Source organism: Anomaloglossus baeobatrachus, chromosome 1 (genome assembly GCF_048569485.1).
Source record: "Anomaloglossus baeobatrachus isolate aAnoBae1 chromosome 1, aAnoBae1.hap1, whole genome shotgun sequence".
NCBI classification, from domain to species: domain Eukaryota; kingdom Metazoa; phylum Chordata; class Amphibia; order Anura; family Aromobatidae; genus Anomaloglossus; species Anomaloglossus baeobatrachus.
In genome coordinates, this window is record NC_134353.1 from 208,359,927 (window position 1) to 208,386,578 (window position 26,652).

A 26,652-nucleotide genomic window follows, 5' to 3' on the forward strand; every position below is an offset into this window, starting at 1 on the left:
GATCATCTGCACCGATGACTTATCCATCCAATGGGTAAGATTTACAAAGCTAAATGTCCATCATGACTTGCACCATATTATGTTTTAGACACTTTCTAATCCCTGTCTGTCAAGGGGTGTGACTTCTCTAACAGGGTGTGGTTTATTGTAAAGAGAGCGTGGTCTAACTTGCAATACCTTGTGTCAAAATGATGCCGCAAATTTCTGGCACAAAGGATACCAACCTAACATGTGGCTGTACACTTACTAGACAATGTAAGGATGCACTTGATTTATTTTACAGACGGTGCATTGTGATAAGTGTGGCTCATGTTAATGTATCGCCCCACGGGGCCTTGGGGTACTCTTCACCGGGCCAGTGGTTTCTTGGGGTTGCTGTGACTGGCCTGACCCGGCTCCGTGGCCCCATCGGCTACATGAAAAGACAAACAAACAGGTGTCCAGTGTAAATGGGGATGGATGGAGGGTGATGAGTCCCTGGGAAGCATGTCGCCGGTTGCAATGGTGACTGGGTCTCTACCTCCTCCGCCGCAGACCCTTCCTGCGACTTTTCCTCTCTCAGGAGCGGTGTTGGACGGGATTGGGGGATGCTTCGAAGCGCCACCCGTGGTGTGCGGCCAGGAATTAGCCGCCGCTGCAGAGTCCTTCTCCAAGGCAGGTGTTGGGTGCAGCCAGGATGATATCGCTCCCCACAGGTGGAGCGGGATTACCCCTGGAGGTTGGTAAGAACGGGGCGTCAATCCACAGGAGCGCCAGAGTGCAGGGCGGCGGCATTTACTCAGTCACCAGTGCGGGTTCCAGATGCTTTTAATCTCTGGCAAAGATGGTATCGCGCCTCAGGTGCTGGTCCATCCCGGACAGGTCAGAGGTCTGGTCTGGTCTGGTAATCGGTGGGCTTTCTCCTCCGTGCACAATTCTGTACTTGATGGGTCCCCGTGGCCTGAAGCGTCTTCGGATCCCCTCCTGCTCTCTCACTCTCTGTCTTGGCCCGTATGACAGGCAGCTTGAACCTCTCTATGGACTGGACCTCTATCCCCGTTCCCGGGTTCCCTCTTTGCTGCTGTGCCCCGGACACTAACGTCGATGAGGTCCTTGATGGTCACCTCACTGGGCAGATTTTTATCAGGTGAGCTTGAAGCGTCTTCCTGAACTAAGGCTCTGTACCCTGCCTATGCTTAGTCCCGTGAGTACTCACACTGTACTCTCCCTGGCGTCTGTATTCCTTTAGCCCACGATTACTGGTACCTGGTCCCGTCCCTCCAGGTGTTACTAGCCCCGGTATGGCTGGATTCCCTCTGGAGGAGACTCCTGCAGAGGTCGGTGCAGTGTTGCATCCCAGACAGTTTTGTTCTGCCTCCCTTAGGGGTGTTTGATCTACAGCGTCAGGGAGCTGCTCTACAGCGTGTTTGCTCTGTCTCTGTCTGACTGACTGGAACTGACTTCAACTTCCTGTCTGCTTTGTAACTTACTCTTACTCCTGCTCCCCCACCTTTGCAAGGATCCAGATCGTTGTTATGGTGACCTGGAGTTCCCCCAGTTCCTGGGCCTGCTAGGAACTGGCTGAGTCACTTTCTGACTGTGTTTAGATGAGCTATGTGAGGTGTGTGTAAACCTACCGATTAACCTCTTCCTGCCCAGGAAGGATATAATGATATACCCTGTAGCAACCAGTCTCAGGGGCACTACATTAAGACTGCTCTGTCTAAGTTTGCACTTTCTTAGGCCCCTTTCACACGTCAGTGATTCTGGGACGTTTGTGCTTTTTTTTTTCTACGTACCAGAATCACTGACATATGCAGACCCATTATAATCAATAAGTACAAAAAACAAACAAAACCGCTCACCACTGCAGAGACAAGCCTGAATATATCCTCCTGTTAGTCCCCTTTGTTCCGGCACGGATTACGGCAGCAAGCCGAGAAGATAATAGAAGAAAGCAGTGGAAAAATCCAGCTGGACTCCAAAGGGATAAATAAAAATGCTTCTTTATTTATATCAACTCGATTAAAAATATATATCCATTTCTCAAGTAAAGACACCGGCTTGTTCACACTGATGCATGGCAGATGTATACTACTACGCGTTTCGGCGGAACGCCTTCCTCAGGTCATAGTCAGTACAAGATTAAGAGGATATTTATAAATGTTTTTCCTGAGCAGCGAAGTAACTCACATGTTCTCAATAAATTAATTATATAGGGGAGTATACACTGCTCAGGTAAAATCACAAATTCACAAGAGGAAAGTACAAAAAGACCATGAAGTATTTATCTAACCTTAAATTACATAGGTATCCATCCAGATAAAATACAGAAAAAAATATATATATATCAATTAACATCTAGGTATGAAAATCTTATATATAGATAAATATACATATCTTTTTTTCTTTCTTTTTTTTCCCCATAAATGGACATGAAAATCAATAGACACAATAAAACCCCACTTTATAGATGTAGATAATCACATTCGTTTGTCAAAACACATTATAGGAAGCAAGACATATAAAAAGGACACTGCCCACAGGTATAAGAAGAGAGAGAGAGAAAAAAAAAAAAAAAAAAAAAAAAAAATTATAATGTCTCGCAGTTGTCAGCCGAGGCCTACCCGTATATGTAAGGCTCAAACAGAACACATATCAATATTAATGAGCGACAGAAATATCAGTGTTGAGATCTACAACAACAAATCAACCACGCTCATACAATGGAAGTGTAAAGTGCTGTTGTATTAGTCTCGCAGTTGTCAGCCAAAAAAAAAAAAAAAAAAAGTTAAATTTCTCTCTTTTTTTCAAAAACCTCAATAGCATAAGATCAAATCATGTCTGCTATTTAATCCCTTTGGGAGGCGGGTATCCAACATAAAAATCCACCGACTTTCATGATTAAGTAGCTTTCTCCTATAGTCGCCTCCTCTCAATGGTTTAAAAACCTTCTCTATACCCTTGAATTTAAAAGCTGTCAAATTGCCCTTGTGGACTGTGGCAAAATGTCTAGATACCGCAGAGATACCAATGGTATTAGCGTTCACTGAATCGGACATGTGCTTGCGTATACGTTTTTTAAGTGGCCCCACTGTACAGCCTACGTACTGAATCTGGCATTGTTCACACTCTATCAGATATACCACATGATCACTATTACAGTTAATGAAAGTATTAATGTTAAAGCTATTACCATTGTGGAAAGATACAAAGGTATCACTCTTGCTAACAAAACTGCAGCATTTACATTTAGCGGCACCGCACTTAAAAAAACCTTTGACTTCTAACCACGTGGTAGATCTGACTGGCCGTGCGGAGACAAATGTGCTAGGAGACAAAATACTCTGCAAAGTGGGAGCCTTTCTGGCAACAAATCTAACTGCATTCTTGCTCATGATTTCCTTCAATCTCAGATCTTGGTTCAGCAGAGGTAAGTATTTTTTTATGATATTTTTTATACTGTCAAATTGATCACTGAATTGCGTAGAGAAGGTAATAAAACAATTATCGTTGTCCCTCTGTTTAGATTTGTCGGCAAGGAGGTCTACTCTATTTACTCTATCAACTATATGCTCTGCTCTGTCTAATACCCACCCAGGATAATCTCTGCTCTGAGTCTGTCTTTAACCCTTTGTGCCTCTTTTTTGTATGTAGCTGGGCTGGAACTATTTCTCTTAGTACGGATCAATTCTCCCACTGGAATATTTCTCAGAACATGTTTAGGATGGCAGGAAGATGCATTCAGTGTGTTATTAGTGGCCAGAGGTTTCCTAAATGGAGAAATACATACTCTGTTATCTTTGATGGAGAATTCAATGTCCAAAAAATTAATTTTTGTTTTATGTAGATTGTGTGTGAATTTCAGATTGAACTCATTATTATCCAAATATGAAAACAATTCCTCAGCTCTGGATTCTGTGCTCCTCCATACGAGTAACATGTCATCTATGTATCTCCCCAGCCACAAAATATCACTAAAAAAAGGTGAATTAGAACTGTATAAAAACCTCTCTTCCCAAACCGCCATAACAATGTTAGCAAGGGAGGGTGAGAAAACCGCTCCCATGCTAACACCACTCCGCTGCAAAAAAAAACGTTTATCAAATGAAAAATAATTGTGACTGAGGAGATACTTGACCGCAATTAGCAAAAATTCGACAATAGAAGGGTTATAATTACTGAAACTGTTCAAAAAATATTCCAAACAATTAATGGCTACATCATGAGGTATTGCCGGGTACAAACCAATAACATCTACTGTGATCCAGGTGTATTCTTTTTTCCATTCCATATTATCAAAAAGGGAAATAATCGATTTGGAATCTCTAATGTAGCTAGGGATGAGTCTGACCAGCGGCTGCAAATAATGGTCGACCCACTCACCCAGCTTTTCATTGAGACCCCCAATACCCGCTATTATGGGTCTAAGGGGAGGTGGAAATAACCCCTTATGTGTTTTAGGTAAGGAATGATACACCGGGACCACAGGATGATTCACAAATAAATAGTCTTTAAGTTTACCATCAATTGCATTAATAGTTAAACCCTCATTCAAAATAGACAATAACTCAGACTTATATTTTTCTGTAGGATCAGACATAAGTTCCAAATACATGTGATCGTTAGAAAGATCTATGAAATTCAATTTCTTATAAAGTCCAGAGTTCATAATGACCAAAGCCCCTCCTTTATCTGATTGTCTTATCATTAGATCTTTGTTGTTCCGTAAATCTTTTAGTGCTTTCCGCTCACTACTAGACAAATTATGAGACACATTTGTAATATTTGTAGTATGTCTCTCCAGCTCCAAAAGTTCAGATTCAATCAATTCCTGGAATGAATCCAGAATGTGCGGTCTTGATTGCAATGGGTAAAAGGCAGGGTTAGGTGTTGCAAATGAATTATTAAGACATATAACATCCTCATTGGCATTTTTCTCTAAATGTCTCAAATCCCATAACACAGTCTGTTCTTGCAAAGTCAGAAAATCTTGTGAGATCACTTGGGAAGTTGAGACTGTAGGGGCACATATCTCATTGCTTTTGTCAAAGTGACATTTGACTGTAAGGTTCCTCACAAATTTATTAATGTCACATAGAGTATTAAATATATCAAAGTCTCTGGATGGGGAAAACCCCAATCCCTTCGATAAAACATTAATTTGTGTTTGTGACAATATATAACTGGATATATTCCAGATTGGAACACTCACCAATTCTTCAGACTCCGAGTATGGTATTTTCTTCCTGTGTTTCTTGCCTCCCCTTCGTCGTTTTTTGCACGCTTGCGGTTTTTATTGCTGTGGTTGGGAAACCACTGGTTATTTCCCACAGAAGTGGAGGTAGAGGCATTGGATGTATCAGAAAAATCATCTGAAGCATTGGAAACTGTGTGCTCTGAGAGAAAGCTGGAACCGGCAAATGAAACTTTATAATTTTTTTTTTTTTTTTCTCTCTCTCTCTTCTTATACCTGTGGGCAGTGTCCTTTTTATATGTCTTGCTTCCTATAATGTGTTTTGACAAACGAATGTGATTATCTACATCTATAAAGTGGGGTTTTATTGTGTCTATTGATTTTCATGTCCATTTATGGGGAAAAAAAAGAAAGAAAAAAAGATATGTATATTTATCTATATATAAGATTTTCATACCTAGATGTTAATTGATATATATATATTTTTTTCTGTATTTTATCTGGATGGATACCTATGTAATTTAAGGTTAGATAAATACTTCATGGTCTTTTTGTACTTTCCTCTTGTGAATTTGTGATTTTACCTGAGCAGTGTATACTCCCCTATATAATTAATTTATTGAGAACATGTGAGTTACTTCGCTGCTCAGGAAAAACATTTATAAATATCCTCTTAATCTTGTACTGACTATGACCTGAGGAAGGCGTTCCGCCGAAACGCGTAGTAGTATACATCTGCCATGCATCAGTGTGAACAAGCCGGTGTCTTTACTTGAGAAATGGATATATATTTTTAATCGAGTTGATATAAATAAAGAAGCATTTTTATTTATCCCTTTGGAGTCCAGCTGGATTTTTCCACTGCTTTCTTCTATTATCTTCTCGGCTTGCTGCCGTAATCCGTGCCGGAACAAAGGGGACTTAGGGTACCTTCACACTTAGCGATGCAGCAGCGATCCGACCAGCGATCTGACCTGGTCAGGATCGCTGCTGCATCGCTACATGGTCGCTGGTGAGCTGTCAAACAGGCAGATCTCACCAGCGACCAGTGAACAGCCCCCAGCCAGCAGCGACGTGCAAGCGACGCTGCGCTTGCACGGAGCCGCCGTCTGGAAGCTGCGGAGACTGGTAACTAAGGTAAACATCGGGTATGGTTACCCGATGTTTACATTAGTTACCAGTGTGAGCAGGGAGCAGGGAGCCGCGCACACTGAGCGCTGGCTCCTTGCTCTCCTAGCTACAGTACACATCGGGTTAATTAACCCGATGTGTAATGCAGCTACATGTGCAGAGAGCAGGGAGCCGCGCACACTGCTTAGCGCTGGCTCCTTGCTCTCCTAGCTGCTGTACACATCGGGTTAATTAACCCGATGTGTACAGCAGCTACATGTGCAGAGAGCCGGAGCCGGCAGCACAGGCAGCGTGAGAGCTGCAGAGGCTGGTAACTAAGGTAAATATCGGGTAACCACCTTGGTTACCCGATGTTTATCTTGGATACAGCTTACCTCAGCTGTCAGACGCCGGCTCCTGCTCCCTGCTCGCTTCATTTGTCGCTCTCTTGCTGTCACACACAGCGATCTGTGTGTCACAGCAGGAGAGCGGCTTTGAAGAAAACGAACCAGGGCTGTGTGTAACGAGCAGCGATCTCGCAGCAGGGGCCAGATCGCTGCTCAGTGTCACACACAGCGAGATCGCTAATGAGGTCACTGCTGCGTCACAAAAAGCGTGACTCAGCAGGGATCTCGGCAGCGAGCTCGCTGTGTGTGAAGCACCCCTAACAGGAGGATATATTCAGGCTTGTCTCTGCAGTGGTGAGCGGTTTTGTTTGTTTTTTGTACTTGTCTATTTGCTCTACTTAAACCAGCTCCTGCAAAACTATTTTCACACTGATTGCTACTCACAATTGTGATTTAATATGGATTCATCTAGAAGGAATTTTTTGGACTATGAAAATTGCTCTGCCAGGCTTGATAAAGCAGCCATGATTTTTTCTACACCCAAAGAAAGGACAGAGGTTCCTCCTGATGATTTATTTAATATTATGAAAGATCTGGAACATAAAATGTCCAAAGAAATGAGGATCTGGTGGGACCATAACTCATTGCAGACTTATCTCAATAATGATATGATTCCCAGAGGTCTCCGTATCCATAAAAGAGTGACTTCACAATATGATCAAACCTTTCAAGATAAATGGAATAATATTTTGTCTCAATGTTCCTTGAATCTTATTAAACTAATTTTGCAAGAGGAAGAGAAAGACTTGGTCGATATAAAAAAGGAAATTAAAGACCTACAAACTGCAGCTAATGTTTTTTCTGGTAACAAGCATTTTGGCAAATTACAGGAGAATATCTCAAATAACCTTGCAAAATTAGAGGAACACATTACAGAGATGAAGAAAAAGAAATTTATCAGAGACAAAGATGACTATGCTAATAATCAAGTATACAGCTGGAATAAGAGATCTTTTTCCTACAAAAGAAAATCATCTATGAGAAACAAAGTTTCATTTGCCGGTTCCAGCTTTCTCTCAGAGCACACAGTTTCCAATGCTTCAGATGATTTTTCTGATACATCCAATGCCTCTACCTCCACTTCTGTGGGAAATAACCAGTGGTTTCCCAACCACAGCAATAAAAACCGCAAGCGTGCAAAAAACGACGAAGGGGAGGCAAGAAACACAGGAAGAAAATACCATACTCGGAGTCTGAAGAATTGGTGAGTGTTCCAATCTGGAATATATCCAGTTATATATTGTCACAAACACAAATTAATGTTTTATCGAAGGGATTGGGGTTTTCCCCATCCAGAGACTTTGATATATTTAATACTCTATGTGACATTAATAAATTTGTGAGGAACCTTACAGTCAAATGTCACTTTGACAAAAGCAATGAGATATGTGCCCCTACAGTCTCAACTTCCCAAGTGATCTCACAAGATTTTCTGACTTTGCAAGAACAGACTGTGTTATGGGATTTGAGACATTTAGAGAAAAATGCCAATGAGGATGTTATATGTCTTAATAATTCATTTGCAACACCTAACCCTGCCTTTTACCCATTGCAATCAAGACCGCACATTCTGGATTCATTCCAGGAATTGATTGAATCTGAACTTTTGGAGCTGGAGAGACATACTACAAATATTACAAATGTGTCTCATAATTTGTCTAGTAGTGAGCGGAAAGCACTAAAAGATTTACGGAACAACAAAGATCTAATGATAAGACAATCAGATAAAGGAGGGGCTTTGGTCATTATGAACTCTGGACTTTATAAGAAATTGAATTTCATAGATCTTTTTAACGATCACATGTATTTGGAACTTATGTCTGATCCTACAGAAAAATATAAGTCTGAGTTATTGTCTATTTTGAATGAGGGTTTAACTATTAATGCAATTGATGGTAAACTTAAAGACTATTTATTTGTGAATCATCCTGTGGTCCCGGTGTATCATTCCTTACCTAAAACACATAAGGGGTTATTTCCACCTCCCCTTAGACCCATAATAGCGGGTATTGGGGGTCTCAATGAAAAGCTGGGTGAGTGGGTCGACCATTATTTGCAGCCGCTGGTCAGACTCATCCCTAGCTACATTAGAGATTCCAAATCGATTATTTCCCTTTTTGATAATATGGAATGGAAAAAAGAATACACCTGGATCACAGTAGATGTTATTGGTTTGTACCCGGCAATACCTCATGATGTAGCCATTAATTGTTTGGAATATTTTTTGAACAGTTTCAGTAATTATAACCCTTCTATTGTCGAATTTTTGCTAATTGCGGTCAAGTATCTCCTCAGTCACAATTATTTTTCATTTGATAAACGTTTTTTTTTTGCAGCGGAGTGGTGTTAGCATGGGAGCGGTTTTCTCACCCTCCCTTGCTAACATTGTTATGGCGGTTTGGGAAGAGAGGTTTTTATACAGTACTAATTCACCTTTTTTTAGTGATATTTTGTGGCTGGGGAGATACATAGATGACATGTTACTCGTATGGAGGAGCACAGAATCCAGAGCTGAGGAATTGTTTTCATATTTGGATAATAATGAGTTCAATCTGAAATTCACACACAATCTACATAAAACAAAAATTAATTTTTTGGACATTGAATTCTCCATCAAAGATAACAGAGTATGTATTTCTCCATTTAGGAAACCTCTGGCCACTAATAACACACTGAATGCATCTTCCTGCCATCCTAAACATGTTCTGAGAAATATTCCAGTGGGAGAATTGATCCGTACTAAGAGAAATAGTTCCAGCCCAGCTACATACAAAAAAGAGGCACAAAGGGTTAAAGACAGACTCAGAGCAGAGATTATCCTGGGTGGGTATTAGACAGAGCAGAGCATATAGTTGATAGAGTAAATAGAGTAGACCTCCTTGCCGACAAATCTAAACAGAGGGACAACGATAATTGTTTTATTACCTTCTCTACGCAATTCAGTGATCAATTTGACAGTATAAAAAATATCATAAAAAAATACTTACCTCTGCTGAACCAAGATCTGAGATTGAAGGAAATCATGAGCAAGAATGCAGTTAGATTTGTTGCCAGAAAGGCTCCCACTTTGCAGAGTATTTTGTCTCCTAGCACATTTGTCTCCGCACGGCCAGTCAGATCTACCACGTGGTTAGAAGTCAAAGGTTTTTTTAAGTGCGGTGCCGCTAAATGTAAATGCTGCAGTTTTGTTAGCAAGAGTGATACCTTTGTATCTTTCCACAATGGTAATAGCTTTAACATTAATACTTTCATTAACTGTAATAGTGATCATGTGGTATATCTGATAGAGTGTGAACAATGCCAGATTCAGTACGTAGGCTGTACAGTGGGGCCACTTAAAAAACGTATACGCAAGCACATGTCCGATTCAGTGAACGCTAATACCATTGGTATCTCTGCGGTATCTAGACATTTTGCCACAGTCCACAAGGGCAATTTGACAGCTTTTAAATTCAAGGGTATAGAGAAGGTTTTTAAACCATTGAGAGGAGGCGACTATAGGAGAAAGCTACTTAATCATGAAAGTCGGTGGATTTTTATGTTGGATACCCGCCTCCCAAAGGGATTAAATAGCAGACATGATTTGATCTTATGCTATTGAGGTTTTTGAAAAAAAGAGAGAAATTTAACTTTTTTTTTTTTTTTTTTTTGGCTGACAACTGCGAGACTAATACAACAGCACTTTACACTTCCATTGTATGAGCGTGGTTGATTTGTTGTTGTAGATCTCAACACTGATATTTCTGTCGCTCATTAATATTGATATGTGTTCTGTTTGAGCCTTACATATACGGGTAGGCCTCGGCTGACAACTGCGAGACATTATAATTTTTTTTTTTTTTTTTCTCTCTCTCTCTTCTTATACCTGTGGGCAGTGTCCTTTTTATATGTCTTGCTTCCTATAATGTGTTTTGACAAACGAATGTGATTATCTACATCTATAAAGTGGGGTTTTATTGTGTCTATTGATTTTCATGTCCATTTATGGGGAAAAAAAAGAAAGAAAAAAAGATATGTATATTTATCTATATATAAGATTTTCATACCTAGATGTTAATTGATATATATATATTTTTTTCTGTATTTTATCTGGATGGATACCTATGTAATTTAAGGTTAGATAAATACTTCATGGTCTTTTTGTACTTTCCTCTTGTGAATTTGTGATTTTACCTGAGCAGTGTATACTCCCCTATATAATTAATTTATTGAGAACATGTGAGTTACTTCGCTGCTCAGGAAAAACATTTATAAATATCCTCTTAATCTTGTACTGACTATGACCTGAGGAAGGCGTTCCGCCGAAACGCGTAGTAGTATACATCTGCCATGCATCAGTGTGAACAAGCCGGTGTCTTTACTTGAGAAATGGATATATATTTTTAATCGAGTTGATATAAATAAAGAAGCATTTTTATTTATCCCTTTGGAGTCCAGCTGGATTTTTCCACTGCTTTCTTCCATTATAATCAATGGGTCTGCTCACACATCAGTGATTTTTCACTGAACGTGTCTCCGTGCGGCGTACCCGCGTGTCCGTGATTGCCGCACGGAGACATGTCCATTTTTTTTCTGGCATCACTGATGTCCCACGGACCACGCAGTGGTGTGATCCGTGAAACACGTGCCAGAAAAAAACGTACATATAAAATAAAAATCATTTTTACTCACCCGGCTCCAGCTCTGCCTGCTGCTTCTGAGCCGGCTCATTACTGTCGTGCATATTCATGAATGCACGACACAGCCGACCCGGAAGCAGCTGCTGCGGGGGTCAGCGCCGGCCGGATGCTGCACCGCGGGAGCGTACAGCACCAAGGAGAGCGGGAGTGAGCACAGGTGAGTTGATCGGACCACGGAGAACGGAGCCCAGATTGCAATTAGACAACCCACGTGTGCCGTGAATCACGGCACACGGCGGGACATAGGCGTGTTTTACACGTCAGTGAAGAACGTCTGTGTTTTTCACTGACGTGTGAAACGGGCCTTAAAGTAAGACAGAATTCATTACAGGGGTTTTCCACTTTCAGACAAGTTGATTCCAAATGCTGTAAAATGCCTGAAATAACAATGAAAGCAGGTACCCTCCCCCAGTCCAGTGCCTCCACCCAGCAGCTGCTCGGGTTTTGGTGCTTTTGCTTCATCAGTGACATCACGTAGTCAGTGCACATCACTGCTGCAGCCAATCACTGAGCCCATGATGTAAACTCTGCACAGCCCACTGAGCTCAGTGATTGGCTACAGCAGTGATGCACACTGACTATGTTATGTCACTGCTGAAGCCAAAGCACCGAGACCCAAGCAGTAGTAGGGAGTCGGCTCTGGAACGGGGAGGGTACCTGCTTTCATTGTTATTTTAGGTATTTTACAGCATTTAGGGTCAACTTTCCTCAAAGTGGGAAAACCCCTTTAATATGACCCCTTTTGTCAAATTTCAGGACTAAAATATTTGCATTGGTTTTGCTTTGGCAGCCACGAGTTTTAGGCAGGGATTAATTATATAGTGTTACTTTTTGCATTCCCTTATTCTTGCCTGGTTGGGGTCATTGATGGCTTTAGCTCGACTATAACATGTTAAATCCAACCTTACAGTTGAGATATAAAGCAATTTCCATCCGCTTATGAAAGGAATCCAGACATTTTAATGAATATGATCTCTAAATATTTTCCTTTTAGGTTGATGTACCAGATAAGGGGCACGTGAAGAAAAATCTTACAACGTCTATTATAAAGTAAGTGTACCTTAAAAATATTATAAAATATTTCCTAACCTAATTTTTACCATTCTTCTGTGATTTGAGATTCATATTGGTATATAAAGGTAATTTCTAAAAGTTAGCCAATCTCTTATCTCTTGTGAAATCTGAACAATACAGCTTTTTCTTTGCATAAAACCCTTGTGATATTAACTTGGATTATTTCTTTCTAAAATGGGAATATCCAATGAATGTCATTTGTGGAAGGTTTCCAAACCGTATGCATAGAATAACATCATCTTAAAAATGTAGTGAGAAGGTAAATGTCGAGTTTTTGACCCGTCAATGCTGTAGTTATCAGCAAAAACGTGTAATATAATTTAGAAAGATCAATACACTGCACAATCCTGAACTATAACCATTTTCTTGTCCAAGTGTAGGTACACTGTAAGGGTATTTGCCCACGATCGTGACTCACTGCGTCCTGGACTCAGCGGGTCCTGTCCTGCGGGACCACGAGTCTCCTCTGCAGGAGAACGCAGCTACTCATACCCACGATCAGGGTTCAGTGCACTACAGTCTTTCGCTTGTGTTCTCCCAACAGAGGACGCATGCAAATCCGCAGCAAACAATTGACATGCTGCGGCTTGGAAAGCCGCACCGCAGGTCACTGTTTGCTGCGGAAAAAACAAGCACAGTGGGCATGGGATTTCTAGAAATCCCGACCACTATGCTTGTACTGTACAACACAGCGTTTTGGATGCAGCGAAAACATGCTACATCCAAAATGCTGCAAACCCTGATTGTGGGCACGCACCCTAATGTAATAAATGGATGACACCTAGGCTGAAGCAGACCACGGAAGGTGTCCAGCAGATCCTTTAATTCCTATAAGTTGCTCAATGAAGCATTCAGGAATTGGACTTTTTTTTCCAGCGCATGTAAGAACTATTTGATCAGATTGAGAACTGGGTAGTTTAGAGGCCAAGTCAGTACCATGAACTCTCTTCATCATGTTCCCCCAGTCATTCTGATCCAGGCGATGCGACTCCAGCCTAAGTGTCATGATAGCAGTAGCATACTCGGTCGCCATCATCCCCCAATTTCAGCAGTGCTCCGGTCCCTTGTGGCACCATGACTTGCTGAATCACACAGAGCTTGCTGTGTGGGCTGGAGGTCATTTTTTTTTTCAAATGTTCTCAATGCAAGTCTAAAGGGGCTTTACACGCAGCGACATCACTAGTGATATCGCTGGTGAAAGCACCCACCCCCGTCGTTTGTGCATCACGGGCAAATCGCTGCCCGTGGCGCACAAAATCGTTAGGAGCCGTCACATGGACTTACCTGCCTAGCAACGTCGTTGTTGCCAGCGAATCGCCTCCTTTCTAAGGAGGCAGTTCCTGCGGCGTCACACCGGCGTCACTAAGCGGCCGCCCAATAGAAGCGGAAGGGTGCAGATGAGCGACCGTAACATCCCGCCCACCTCCTTCCTTCCTCATTGCCGGCGACCGCAGATAAGCTGTAGTTTGTCGTTCCCGACGTGTCACACGTAGCGATGTGTGCTGCCTCGGAAATGACGAACAACCTCCTTCCTGCAACAATCAACGATTTATTGAAAATGAACGACATGTCAACGATAAGGTGAGTATTTTTGATCGTTACCAGCCATTCGTTGGTGTCAAACGCAACGACGACGCTAACGATGCCGGATGTGCGTCACGGAATCTGTGACCCCGGCGATATATCATTAGATAGGTCGTTGCGTGTAACGGGGCCTTTAGAGACTCAGAGTGAGGCATCGTTCTGAGTCTCATAGACTTGTATTGAGAGAGGAACCATCACTCCCCATAGAAATTCCCAACACATTTTATATAGCTGTAAAGGTACCGTCACACTAAGCGACACTCCAGCGATACCACCAGCAACCTGACCTGGCAGGGATCGCTGGAGCGTCGCTACACGGGTTGCTGGTGAGCTGTCAAACAGGCAGATCTCACCAGCAACCAGTGACCAGCCCCCAGCCAGCAGCGACGCGTGGAAGCGATGCTGCGCTTGGTAACTAAGGTAAATATCGGGTAACCAACCCGATATTTACCTTGGTTACCAGCACACACCACTTAGCGCTGGCTCCCTGCACTCCTAGCAAGAGTACACATCGGGTTAATTACTCGATGTGTAGTCTGGCTATGTGTGCAGGGAAGAGGGAGCCGGCACTGGCAGCGTGAGAGCAGCGGATGCTGGTAACGAAGGTAAATATCGGGTAACGAAGGAAAGGGCTTCTTGGTTTCCCGATATTTACATTGGTTACCAGCCTCCGCAGAAGCCGTCTCCCTGCTCACTGCACAGTTGTTGCTCTCTCGCTGTCACACACAGCGATGTGCGCTTCACAGCGGGAGAGCAACAACTAAAAAATGGTCCAGGACATTCAGCAATAACCAGCAACCTCACAGCAGGGGCCAGGTTGTTGCTGGATGTCACACACAGCAATATCGCTAGCAACATCGCTGTTGCGCCACAAAAGTCGTGCCTCAGAAGCAATGTTGCTTAGTGAGACGTGGCCTTTATCCAAAGGACAGTTTGGCCAAACGCTATATTCCCCCCCCCTTACTATCCTTGTTTTCTATGAAAGAGCCACTGCCAGACTTCTCCCTTAGAGAACAATAGGACTGCCAGTTTGAAATCAGATAGGCCACACTTTCTCTCCCCAACTTCATTGGTCGGAAGACAGTCAGGAGGAGGCTTTCATACACATTAGACTGAGGTCTGCACCCATCAATATTAGTCTCAGGGTGGATACTGAAAACTGTAGCATAGAGGGGGTGGAGTATCAGGTATAAAACCATGTTATGGATATATTTAAAATATGTAGACCCACCTCTCCCGACAAGCCTACAACCTGCCGTAACCCTCAGTCTGATACAGCGCCGCACAATCAGCTCTACCCTCACGTAGTGTATCCTCACCTATCCCTTGTAGACCGTGAGCCCTCGCGGGCAGGGAGCTCTATCCTCCTGTACCTGTCTGTGTCTTGTATTGTTAATGAATATAGTACTTGTCTTTATTATGTATATCCCTTTCACATGTAAAGCGCCATGGAATTGATGGCGCTATAATAATAAATAATAATCATAATAATATGTCACTCAATAAATAGAGATAGAGATGTGTATATATATATATATATATATATATATATATATATATATATAATATATATATCTCTCTATCTATCTCTCTATCTATCTCTCTATCTATCTCCAGCCATGTTGTGTGGTGGAAGAATTTGTAACCTAGCCTGATCAAACAAGAGGCCACAGAAATACTCCCTTGTTGACTCTTTTGAGAAGAAACACGTCAGAGAAAACCCTCAGCCATTGATTTTACTGAGAAGATGGATAAGTGGGCATCAGAATTAGGCCCTACTCCTGGTTATTTCAAAGTTTCATTTTGGAAACACATAAAACTGAGTGCCTCTGTACATGAGTCGAGCCTATCCAAGCACCTAACTGCTCGTCAAGAGTACCAAGCACACGAGCATAGTAGTGCTCACTCATCACTAATATATATATATATATATATATATATATATATATATATATATATATATATATATATATATATATATATATATATATATATATATATATATACACTGTATATTTACAGTGGGTACGGTAAGTACTCAGACCCCTTTAAATTTGTCATTCTTTGTTTGATTGCAGCCATTTGGTGAATTCAAAAAGGTCATTTTTTTTCTCATTAATGTACACTCCGCACCCCATCTTGACAGAAAAAAAACAACTGTAGAAATTTTTGCAAATTTTATAGAAAAGAAAAACTGAAATATCACGTGGTTATAAGTATTCAGACCCTTTGCTTAGTATTGAGTAGAGGCACACTTTTGAGCTAGTACCGCCATGAGTCTTCTTGGGAATGATGCAACAAGTTTTTGACACCTGGATTTGGGGATCCTCTGCCATTCTTCCTTGCAGATCCTCTCCAGTTCCGTCAGGTTGGATGGTGAACGTTGGTGGTCAGCCATTTTCAGGTCTTTCCAGAGATGCTCAATTTGGGTTTAGGTCAGGGCACTGGCTGGGCCGGTCAAGAATGGTCATAGAGTTGTTCTGAAGCCACTCCTTTGTTATTTTAGCTGTGTGCTTAGGGTCATTGTCTTGTTGGAAGGTGAACCTTCGGCCAAGTCTGAGGTCCAGAGCACTCTGAAGAGGTTTTCTTCCAGGATATCTCTGTACTTGGCCACATTCATCTTTCCTTCAATTGCAACCAGTTGTCCTGTCCCTGTAGCTGAAAAATATCCCCCTGTCATGATGCTGTCACCACCATGTTTCACTGTGATGAGGTACCTGGTTTTCTCCAAACATACCGCTTAGAATTATCACCAAAAAGCTCTATCTTTGTCTCATCAGACCAGAGAATCTTATTTCTCATAGTCTGGGAGTCCTTTGTGTTTTTTTGCAAACTCTATGCGGGCTTTTATATGTCTTGCACTGGTGAGAGGCTTCCGTCGCGGCCACTCTGTTATAAAGGCCCAACTGGTGGAGGGCTGCAGTGATAGTTAACTTTCTTTATCGTTCCTATGGGAGACCCAGACCATGGGTGTATAGCTACTGCCTCCGGAGGACACACAAAGTTACTACACTCAAAACGTGTAGCTCCTCCCTCCTAGCATATACACCCCCTGCTAGCCAGTCCTAGCCAGTTTCAAGCTTTGTGTCAGGAGGATCACACACACACATGCATCCTTTTTTGATTTTTCATTTTTTCTAAAGATTTGGAAGAAAAGCGGGTCCACTGGACCCCCGGCATGTCCCTTCACACTCCCCTGGCGGCAGTGCTGTTAAGGTTGACTTCAGGGCAGAAATCCCTTCATGCCGCGCTCCTTCACCATCCCTTAGGGGCTCTGGCTTGAAGTTAGAGCCAACACGGTTCTCACTGCCTTGCAGGAGACCGGCCTCCATCCGCAGCCCTTTGGCAGGACCCTGCTGGACGGAGCACTGGACCCCCACCCCACCAGGGATTGGACCCTGCGTCTCAAAGCTAAGTATAGAGACGTTGTTCAAGGGTCCTTCTACAATGTGGATTTATTGAGGGGACAGTGATTTATGTTGATAATGCTGCTTTTTACAGTTTTTCCGGCCGGTTTCTCAGTTTTTACTGAGTACCGCGCCGATGATGCCTGATTTTCGGCCGCATGTATAACTCTAGGCCCCGGCTTCAGCCGCGGCCTAGTTTCGTTTTGTTCCCCTGCATGTTACTCATGCAAGGGGACACTGCAGCGCCGCCCGCCGGCCGCTCTGCACAGGGGACGACACTCCGTTTTAGGAGATGATTCCCTCCCCTGTACATGCCTTAGCCCTCCGATTCCCGCTCCTAGGTTAACCCCCGCCCCCCCCCCCTCACTCTGGCGCCATTTTCTCAGCGTTCTTAGTACGCTGATCGGCGCTGGCTGCTCTGCAGCAGAGGGAGTGGATATATGGCTGGGGGTCCAGGCTTGGAACCTGAGGGGGCACTCATAATAGCGGCCTGATAAGTCACAACCTCTGGCTGTGCACTTTTATACACGATCACGGCATTCTGAGGGAGTTAATTCTTTATTATAGAACCTCCTCAGCAGCATGTCTCACACTAGGAGCAAAGCTCCAAGGCTGTATACTACATGTTCTGCATGTAAACTCATATTGCCTGAACCGGCACGGACCCACACTGTAATGGTCCTTATGTGGTGCCTCTGCCTGGAGTCTCCCCAGGCTGACCCCTGTCTCGGGTATTCTAGACATTCTAGACATAGCCCCCCACCTCTGCAGCATGTCTCACAGAGCGAGGCTGCAGGCTGTTTTTAGTATCCACTGCTGGTAGTCTCGTACGGCTGTACCGAGCTCATAACCACTGTGGCCCCTCAGCTTGGAGGCTCATTCAGGGTCCCTCCAGCTGCTCCGGTCGATGGCTGACCCCTGGGGGAATCTTTTTTCCAGGGGTCGCCCTGTCCCGGCATCTGCTGAGCATGCAGCCCCCTTCTCAGGGCGTTTTCTGCTCGCTCAGCAAAGCTCTCAGACCCCGTCCTCCTGACAGGGAGACGCAGGGTCCCCTGTCCTCCCCGTCCCGCAGCTCCGATTACGAGCTGACTCATTGGACGAGGAGGATGTCACGGACGCTACTTTAGGTACTTTGATCCGTCCGTAGGTGACGCGGATGCGACTGATTGGATTGCGTCCATTATACTTGTATTGGACCTCCATCCGCCTGTATCAGGGGAGTATTCCCCGCTGGCAGTAAGGCATCAGTATACCTTTAACAAGACGAGGAGTGTGTTCCTTAACCACTCCAGTTTTCAGGCGTCCAAGCCCACAGCCTGTCCTGCAGATCCCACAACGGGGTTCTGCTGCCTGTCTCCCCCTCCCATCAGAGGTGGTCAAGGAGTGTACTCATTCGCCAAGGGTGGCCACTCCGGTGTCTAGACTTTCAGCCCGGATAGTTGTATCAGTGGCTGACGGCACCTCTATAAGGATCCCACGGTACATTAATTTTGTACTGGACCTCAATCCGCCGGAGTTACCTTATCTAGGTGAACACAACGTGTGTTCCTTAACCACTCCGGTTTTCAGGTCCCTGTGACCAGCCCAGGGTCCGCTCTGACAGTCGCTTCCCATGAAGCGTGATTCTGAGGACTGTGTTTCCCCTGTCCACCAATAGTGGTCAAGAAGTGGGCTCATTCACCTCAGGTGGCTCTGCCCGGACCGTTATGTCAGTGGCTGATGGCTCCTCAGAGGAGATGCATTCCCTCACAGGGACCCTATGCCCAAAACGGTTGCCTGAACTTCCAGACTTCAGTCTTTTCATCCTCTGCCTAGGTCTGCCATGCTGGACACCGCACGGCGGTGGTCTTGGCTACTTTCCTCGCTGTCCGCAGGCTCCTGTGGCTTCGGAAATGGAGGGCAGATGCCTCTATAGAGGTTCCTTGCTGGGCTCCTCTTTGGTGGGACCAGTCTCTTCGGAACCGACTGGATGAAATTTAGGAAGCTCTTGGCGGGGAGAGTTCTTCCTTGCCACAAACCTAAACCAGGGAACCTGTCCAGGGCAGGAATCAGTTGAGGTTTCGGTGGTTTCCGTTCCTCCATCTGATCGTCCTCTAGCTCGGCCTAGGTTCATAGAACCAATTGGCTTGAAGCTGCGTCTTCAGAAGACCGCAGGAGATGCTGCCACTTAGTCAGCTCCCTCCGAGCTATCTAGCCACGCCAACCTCCTCCTAGTCGGTGGCAGGCTCTCTCCACTTGGCGACGTATGGTTCTAACACGTCTCCGTTCAGTGGGGGCGGGATTATATCTCCCATGGCTACAAGATGGAGTTCTGTCCACCCGCCAAACAGATTTTTTCTGTTACCTCCTCCCGGCTCCAAGGCCGCCGCCTTCTCATAAGCCGTGGCATTTCTTGCAGGCCAATGGAGTAATTGTACCGAATCCCGACTGGGAACGGTTCTGAGATTTTTGTTTAAATCTATTTCTAGTCCCCGAAGAGGGCGGTGCCTTCCGACCTGGATCTTTAGCTTTTCAAGCATGGTCAGGTGTGGCGTTTTCACATGGAGTCTCTGTCTTGTTCCGTGTGTTTTTTTCACCGGATCAATCAAGAACCCAAGGAGATTCCCTCGCAGCATTCGGCATCAGAGATGCTTTTCTGCAACGGTCAATCGCAGTTTCACACCAGCGTTGACTGCGTTTTGCCATTAGAGTGGTCCAATTCGTGACTCTTCCCTTGGGGTTGGCCACGGCCCCTCGAGTATTCTCATTGGGGCTGCAGTGATTAGGGTCCTGCACCCCTAGGGATTGACAGTGATCGTTTGCCCTAGACGGCCTTCTTCTCAGGCCTTCATCCAGTGCAGACTCTTAGCAGAGTACTTCGCTTACTCTCGCCACTCTAACCTATTCGGGTGGCTTGTCATTCTGTTCAAGTCCACTCTGACTTCGAACCAGAGGCTCTCAAGGACGCAATTCGAGACTGTCGGCTCTTGTGAAGCCGCTCTTAGTCGATAAGTAGTCCCTCCGCTGGCGGTCGACGTCGTTCTATCAGACACCAAATACAGGTGCTGGTCAGACGGTGGCGTCAATGGAAGCGATTCCTTGCCCAGTTTCTCCTGTGCCCTCTGAGACTGGATGTTGTCCGCTGTACACGCGAACTCCCTCCTTCCACGGGGTGGTGGCTTTGCCACTGACCTGGGGCTCGTTTTCAGGGGTGGTTTCGACCACTCTGTCTCAGGGACGCTCCTTCCTGGCCCCGTCCCAGGTGATTCTCACCAGGGTGCTGGTCTTTCCGCCTTGGGAGCATTATATCTCCACCGCGGAGCGCAGGGCGCTTGGACTCTGTCCGAATCAGCCCTCTAGATCAATGGGCTAGAAATCAGAGCTGTATTCTAGCTCTCTAGCCTTCACCATTTGTTGGCGGCTAGGCACATTCGAGTTCAGTCGGATAACGTTACAGCGTTTTCCTACATCAATTTCCAGATCGGGACACTCAGCCGCCTGGCAATCTTGGCGCCTCAACATTCTTCACTGGACAAGGGACTCCTAGTCCACCGTATCCGCAGCCCACATCCTAGATGTCAAAACTGCGGGCAGATTATTTCAGCTGTCCAACCGTGGTCCACAATCCTCAGGTTTTGCGGTAGACACACTGGTTCATGTTTGATCCCAGCTTCGTCTCTACCTCTTGCCCAGAGCCCTGCACAAGATCAGGGAAGGGGGCCGTCGGGTCATTCTCTTACAGACTGACCCAGGCAGGCTTCGTATCCTGACCTGCTCTTTCTGTCCGTTGGATTGCCATGGCATCTTCCGGTCCGTCCAGACCTTTTCTCAGAAGGTCCGTTTTTTCCGTCAGAATTCTGGATTCTCGGATTGACGGCGTAGCTATTGAGTCCTGGATCTTGGCGACTTCTGGTATCCTTCCTAAAGTCATCTCCGCTATGACTCGAGCTCCAAGGTGTCCTTGGACCTTTTTAGCCTTGCCGACCCTCCTGTCCCTTCCACAGTCCGGTCTACAGCTAGGACTATCCCTCATTAAGGGACAGGTCTCCGTTCTGTCGGTATGTGCCAGCGGCGTATCGTCCGGCTGGTTCCGGTGCGCTCCTTTAAGGGCGCGTCTCGCATCATTCCGCCTTTCCGGCGGTCTATGGAGCCCTGGGACCTTAATCCGGTCCTCCCGGTTCCCGGAAACCCCCCTTTGCGCTTCTTAGGGAGGTTTCTTTGTTTCATCTTTCACAGAAAGTAGTCTTTCTAGTGGCTATAATTTCCTGCCAGGGAGTTCTGGCTGCACTCTCTCTGAGTTACCCCCTTTTTTGGTCTTTTGCATCAAGACAAGGTGGTCTCCGTCCGACTCCGGACTTTTTTCCCTAAGGTGGTTACTGCTTCCACCTTATCCGGGGCAATTTTCCTGCCTTCCTTTTGTCCGGCTCCTCTTCATCGCTTGAGGAAGCGTTGCATATCCTGGATCTGGTGCGGGCGCCCCGGATCTAGGTGTCTCGCACCGCCGTTATTAGGCGGTGCACCTCTCTCTAGTACTGACTGCTAGTCAGCATAGCGGTCTCTCTGCATCTAAGCCGACCCTTGTTCGTTAGCTTAGGTCGGCCATTTCCGAGGCCTACAAGTCTACTCAAGTGCCTTCCCCGCTGGGGATCAGAGCACATTTGATCAGACCTGTCGGTGCCTTTTCGGCTTTCAGGCTACGGCTCAGTAGGTCTGTCAGACGGCAGCTCGAATTAGTCTGCATACTTTTTCGAAGCTCTATCCAAAGCATGCTCTTGCTTTGGCAGACGCGGGCTTCGGCAGACGCATCTTTCAGGTGTCTGTCGCCCATTTGTGAAGTTGGGTTTTCCTGCTTCTCAGTTGTCTGTTTATTCCCACCCATGGACTGCTTTGGGACGTCCCATGGTCTGGGTCTCCCATAGGAACGATAAAGAAAAAGAGAATTTTGTTTACTTACCGTAAATTCTTTTTCTTATAGTTCCGTCATGGGAGACCCAGCACCCTCCCTATTGCCTGTTGGCAAGTTTCTTGTTCCGTGTGTCTTCACCGGCTGTTGTTGTAGACAGAGGCTCCGGTTATTCCGGGTTTTACTCTATCTCTACTTGTGGGTGGATGTCCTCCTTCAGCTTTTGCACTAAACTGGCTAGGACTGGCTAGCAGGGGGTGTATATGCTAGGAGGGAGGAGCTACACGTTTTGAGTGTAGTAACTTTGTGTGTCCTCCGGAGGCAGTAGCTATACACCCATGGTCTGGGTCTCCCATGACGGAACTATAAGAAAAAGAATTTACGGTAAGTAAACAAAATTCTCTTTTTGTGAAACTTTCTCCCATCTCGCTACTGCATCTCTGGAGCTCAGCCACAGTGATCTTGGGGTTCTTCTTTACCTCTCTCACCAAGACTCTTCTCCCACGATTGCTCAGTTTAGCTGGACGGCCAGGTCAAGGAAGAGTTCTGGTGGTCCCAAACTTCTTCCATTTAAGGATTATGGAGGCCACTGTGCTCTTAGGGACCTTGAGTACTGCAGAATTATTTTGTAACCTTGGCCAGATCTGTACCTTGCCACAATTTTGTCTTTGTGCTCCTTGGGCAGTTCCTTTGACTTCATGATTCTCATATGGTGTGATATGCACTGTGAGCTGTGAGGTCTTATATAGACAGGTGTGTGCCTTTCCAAATACAGTCATATCAGTTTAATTAAACACAGCTGGACTCTATTGAAGGAGTAGAACCATCTCAAGGATGATCACAAGGAAATGGACAGCATGTGACTTAAATATGAGTGTCTGAGCAAAGGGTCTGAATACTTATGACCATGTGATATTTCGGTTTTTCTTGTTTAAAAAAATTTGCAAAAATTTCTACATTTCTGTTTTTTTCTGTCAATATTGGGTGCAGAGTGTACATTAATGAGAAAAAAAAATGAACTTTTTTGAATTTACCAAATGTCTGCAACGAAACAAAGAGTGAAAAATTTAAAGGGGTCTGAATACTTTCCGTACCCACTGTATGTGGCTTGTTGAGTGATGTATTTTAATATACTAACAGAAATTAAGTTATATATCCGACACCCCACCTCTCTATGCTATGGTTATTGTATTGATTTGGGTTTCTATATTTGTGTTTCATCACTTGCTTTTTTATAAAATAAATTAAATAAATAAAATATCAGGTTGATGAGCAATGTTCAAATATGCCAACAACACGTGATTTTTTTTTTTATTTTTTTTTTATGGCTAGGTTATTGTGGAAGATTTGAAGTTTACTTGTAAATTATACTTTATGAATGATAGCATTATGCATTGTGCTATTTCTAATTGTCAGTATTTTTTTCCAGGGGTCCATGTTGTGTTGCACGTTTTGAGTTTATTGGTGATCAGAAAGATGAACTCAGCTTCAGTGAGGGCGACACAATCCTGCTGAGAGAATACATGAATGATGAATGGGCTAAGGGAGAGCTCAAAGGCCGTGTTGGTATTTTTCCAATCAATTTTGTGGAAATTCTAGAAGACTTGCCAAACAAGACTACAGGTAATTTTGAGAAGCGCAGACAGACATTTATAAGTTAAATGTGTGATATATATGCAGTCACAAGAAAAAGGGTAACAATTATAGATGAGCGATTTTTCGAGCCTCGAGGTTCGCCAGTTTCATGTTCGAGTGATTTTGGGGGGTGTTCGAGACGTTCGATGAACTCAAGCCTTTTGCTAAAAGCTCGACAGTTCGAGTAGCGTTCGAGAACGGTTCGATCAACAAAAAGCCTAGCTAGTTACTAGCTGGCTTTTCATTATAATAGTGTGAGTCACTGTGAATCATGCTATTATCAAAATTCAGCGTATAGTGTGCGGGGGGGACGGTGTTTAGATCAGTGCTGCTGCAGAGTGCTGAGAGAATGCCGATCTCCAATTTTTTTTTCTCCCCATAACCGCGCGTACAGTGGGGCGGGCCAGGCTGTCAGAAAATCAGAGACACACACTGCAAAGTGGATTTTTGACAGACAAACAAGGGCATGTGTCATAGGCTGTGCATGTCACATGTCCTTGCCTTATAAGACAAGGCCATTTTCCCCGTCGCCGCCATTATCTCTCTGCTGCGTGTGGGTGACAGTCATCGCTCACGCTGCTGCTGCTGTGTGCGCTATAGAGATACAGTGCAATCTACACAGCGCTTTAGGGATTAGGGACTACTGGTTATTTCAGCCCTTTTCAGGGCTGATTTACAGGCGTTCATAGCCATAGCTGCTAGGTAGGTCCGTGCAAACGCTGTGTAGGGCTTTAGATAACAGCGTCTGGCTACCTCCGCTCAGGCAATTCCTTGCTGCATTTTTTTCATTAGCAGGGATAGAAAGTGAGGCTTCCTTTGCTGTCCTGCTACCTACAGCACCCGTGAATTCTACCCACCTTCCTATTTTTGCCACGCTATTTTATTTCCCCAAAGAGCTGACACTTTTTGTGGCATCCTAAAAGTGTCTGGAATACTAAGTTAGTGTTCCTTTCCTGTCCAGTGACCCACAGCACCCGTGCATTCTACCCACCTGCCCAGTTTTTGCTACGCAATTCTAATTTCAAACTGTGCTGCCACTGTTAGGTAGTATCCCAGACAATTTTAGTGTGCCCCTTAGTGTTCCTTTGCTGCCAATTACGGTACAGCACCTGTGCATGCTACACACCTGTCCATTTTTGCTACGCAATTCTAATTGCAAACTGTGCTGCCACTGTTAGGGGCATACTAAAATTGTCTGGGATAGTCAGTGTTGGTTCTTCAGCTGTCAATAAAGCTAGACCACCTCTGCAATCTATACCACCTCTCCATTTTTGCTACCACATTTTAAGTGTCCAATCTTGTTGTTAACAAAATGAGTGGCAAAAGGACAGATGCTGGTGGAAAGGGGAACAGGCATGTTGGAAAAGGAAAAAAAATGTGTGTCCGTGGAGTAGGTGGGAAAGCTACATTAACCTTTGCTGAAGAAAGGCCATCTTCCAGCAAAAGTAAGATGTCTACTACTTTCCGTGGACAATCGGATGTGCTACCTTTTTTATGGAACCAAACAACTCTAAGAAAGGTAGAATATGCACAAAAAAGAATATGCTTGAATGGATCTCAAGTGCTCCAACAAGTGGCCTCTCCTCCACCTCAACTTCAACATCCAAAAAACAAGTCCTCTGAGTTATCACCCCAATCGCACTTGCTTTCTCCCAGCTCTCAAGTCTCCACCCGCCCTGCAGAGTATGGTGTAACAGAGATGGCTGAGTCTGCAGTTCAGTCACACTGAAGGTCTGCTCCCAAGCTACAGTGAGTACAGACCAGAAAATGGTCTGCAGTGATGCACAGAACCTTTGTGACTCAGATTCAGGCCCTGATGACCAAGTTTCTGAACATAATGTTGACCCTCATTCCCAAACTTTAACACCTGTTGATGGAGACAATGAGGAACATACTGATGACGATGAGACGCAGATACCTGATTGGGATGACAACTTAACTATTCAGTCAGGGCAGGAAGAGGTTAGGTCTGAGGGCGAGGGGAGTGCAAACACAACACTTGATGATGAAGTTCTAGATCCCACTTACTGTCAACCCACAGTCAGGCACTCAAGGAGGTCACCAGAGGCGGTGGAGGAGGATGCGACTGACGACGAAGTTACCTTGCGCCTTCCTGGACAGAGTCGGAGTACTGTAAGCACGTCAACAACTGCATCCTCAGCCACAACTCTGCCTCTGAGCACAAGTCGGGGTGGCTCTGCAGGTCGCATGGGCTCTAAGCCTTGCCTAGCCTGGTCCTTTTTTGACATCGCAAAGGATCTCCCAAATCATGTGATCTGTAAGATTTGTTGCCAATCTATAAGTAGAGGTCAAAACCTCACTAGTTTGACAACTTCTTCCATGAATCGTCACATGAATAACAAGTCCCAGTAGGAAGCTCACCGTGCTCACCGTGCTACAATGCGGCCTAGCGGAGCGGTCCAACCACTGTCTGCCCCTTCAAGTGCATCTGCACGCTCTTCATCCTCTGACTGTGGGGACAGCTGTCACACATGTTTTTCCACGCAGACCTTCCACCTCTTTAACCGCAACAGGCAGTTTCCTTGGCAGGTCGTCAGTTGTTTTGGAAGGGGAAACAAGTGCTGGTGTAGAGCTTTCTCAGACATCAAGAGCACCAACTTTGGATGAAGGCAACATCATGTCCCCGCCTGCACTTTCCTCACAGACCTGCAGTTTTCCAGGGACACCCTACTCAACA

The 26,652-nt window shown here is 44.8% G+C and overlaps 1 protein-coding gene across 3 annotated transcripts in view; it reads left to right on the forward strand.

The window, feature by feature from the left end:
- Window positions 1-26,652, forward strand: part of SH3D19 (SH3 domain containing 19) — a 217,789-nt gene that overhangs the window by 172,516 nt on the left and 18,621 nt on the right. For all 3 annotated transcript variants that reach the window (XM_075347906.1, XM_075347891.1, XM_075347899.1), the window contains exons 16-17: window positions 12,367-12,422; window positions 23,749-23,942. In XM_075347906.1, coding sequence (XP_075204021.1) covers window positions 12,367-12,422; window positions 23,749-23,942 — 250 coding nt within the window. The remainder of the gene's footprint in view (window positions 1-12,366; window positions 12,423-23,748; window positions 23,943-26,652) is intronic.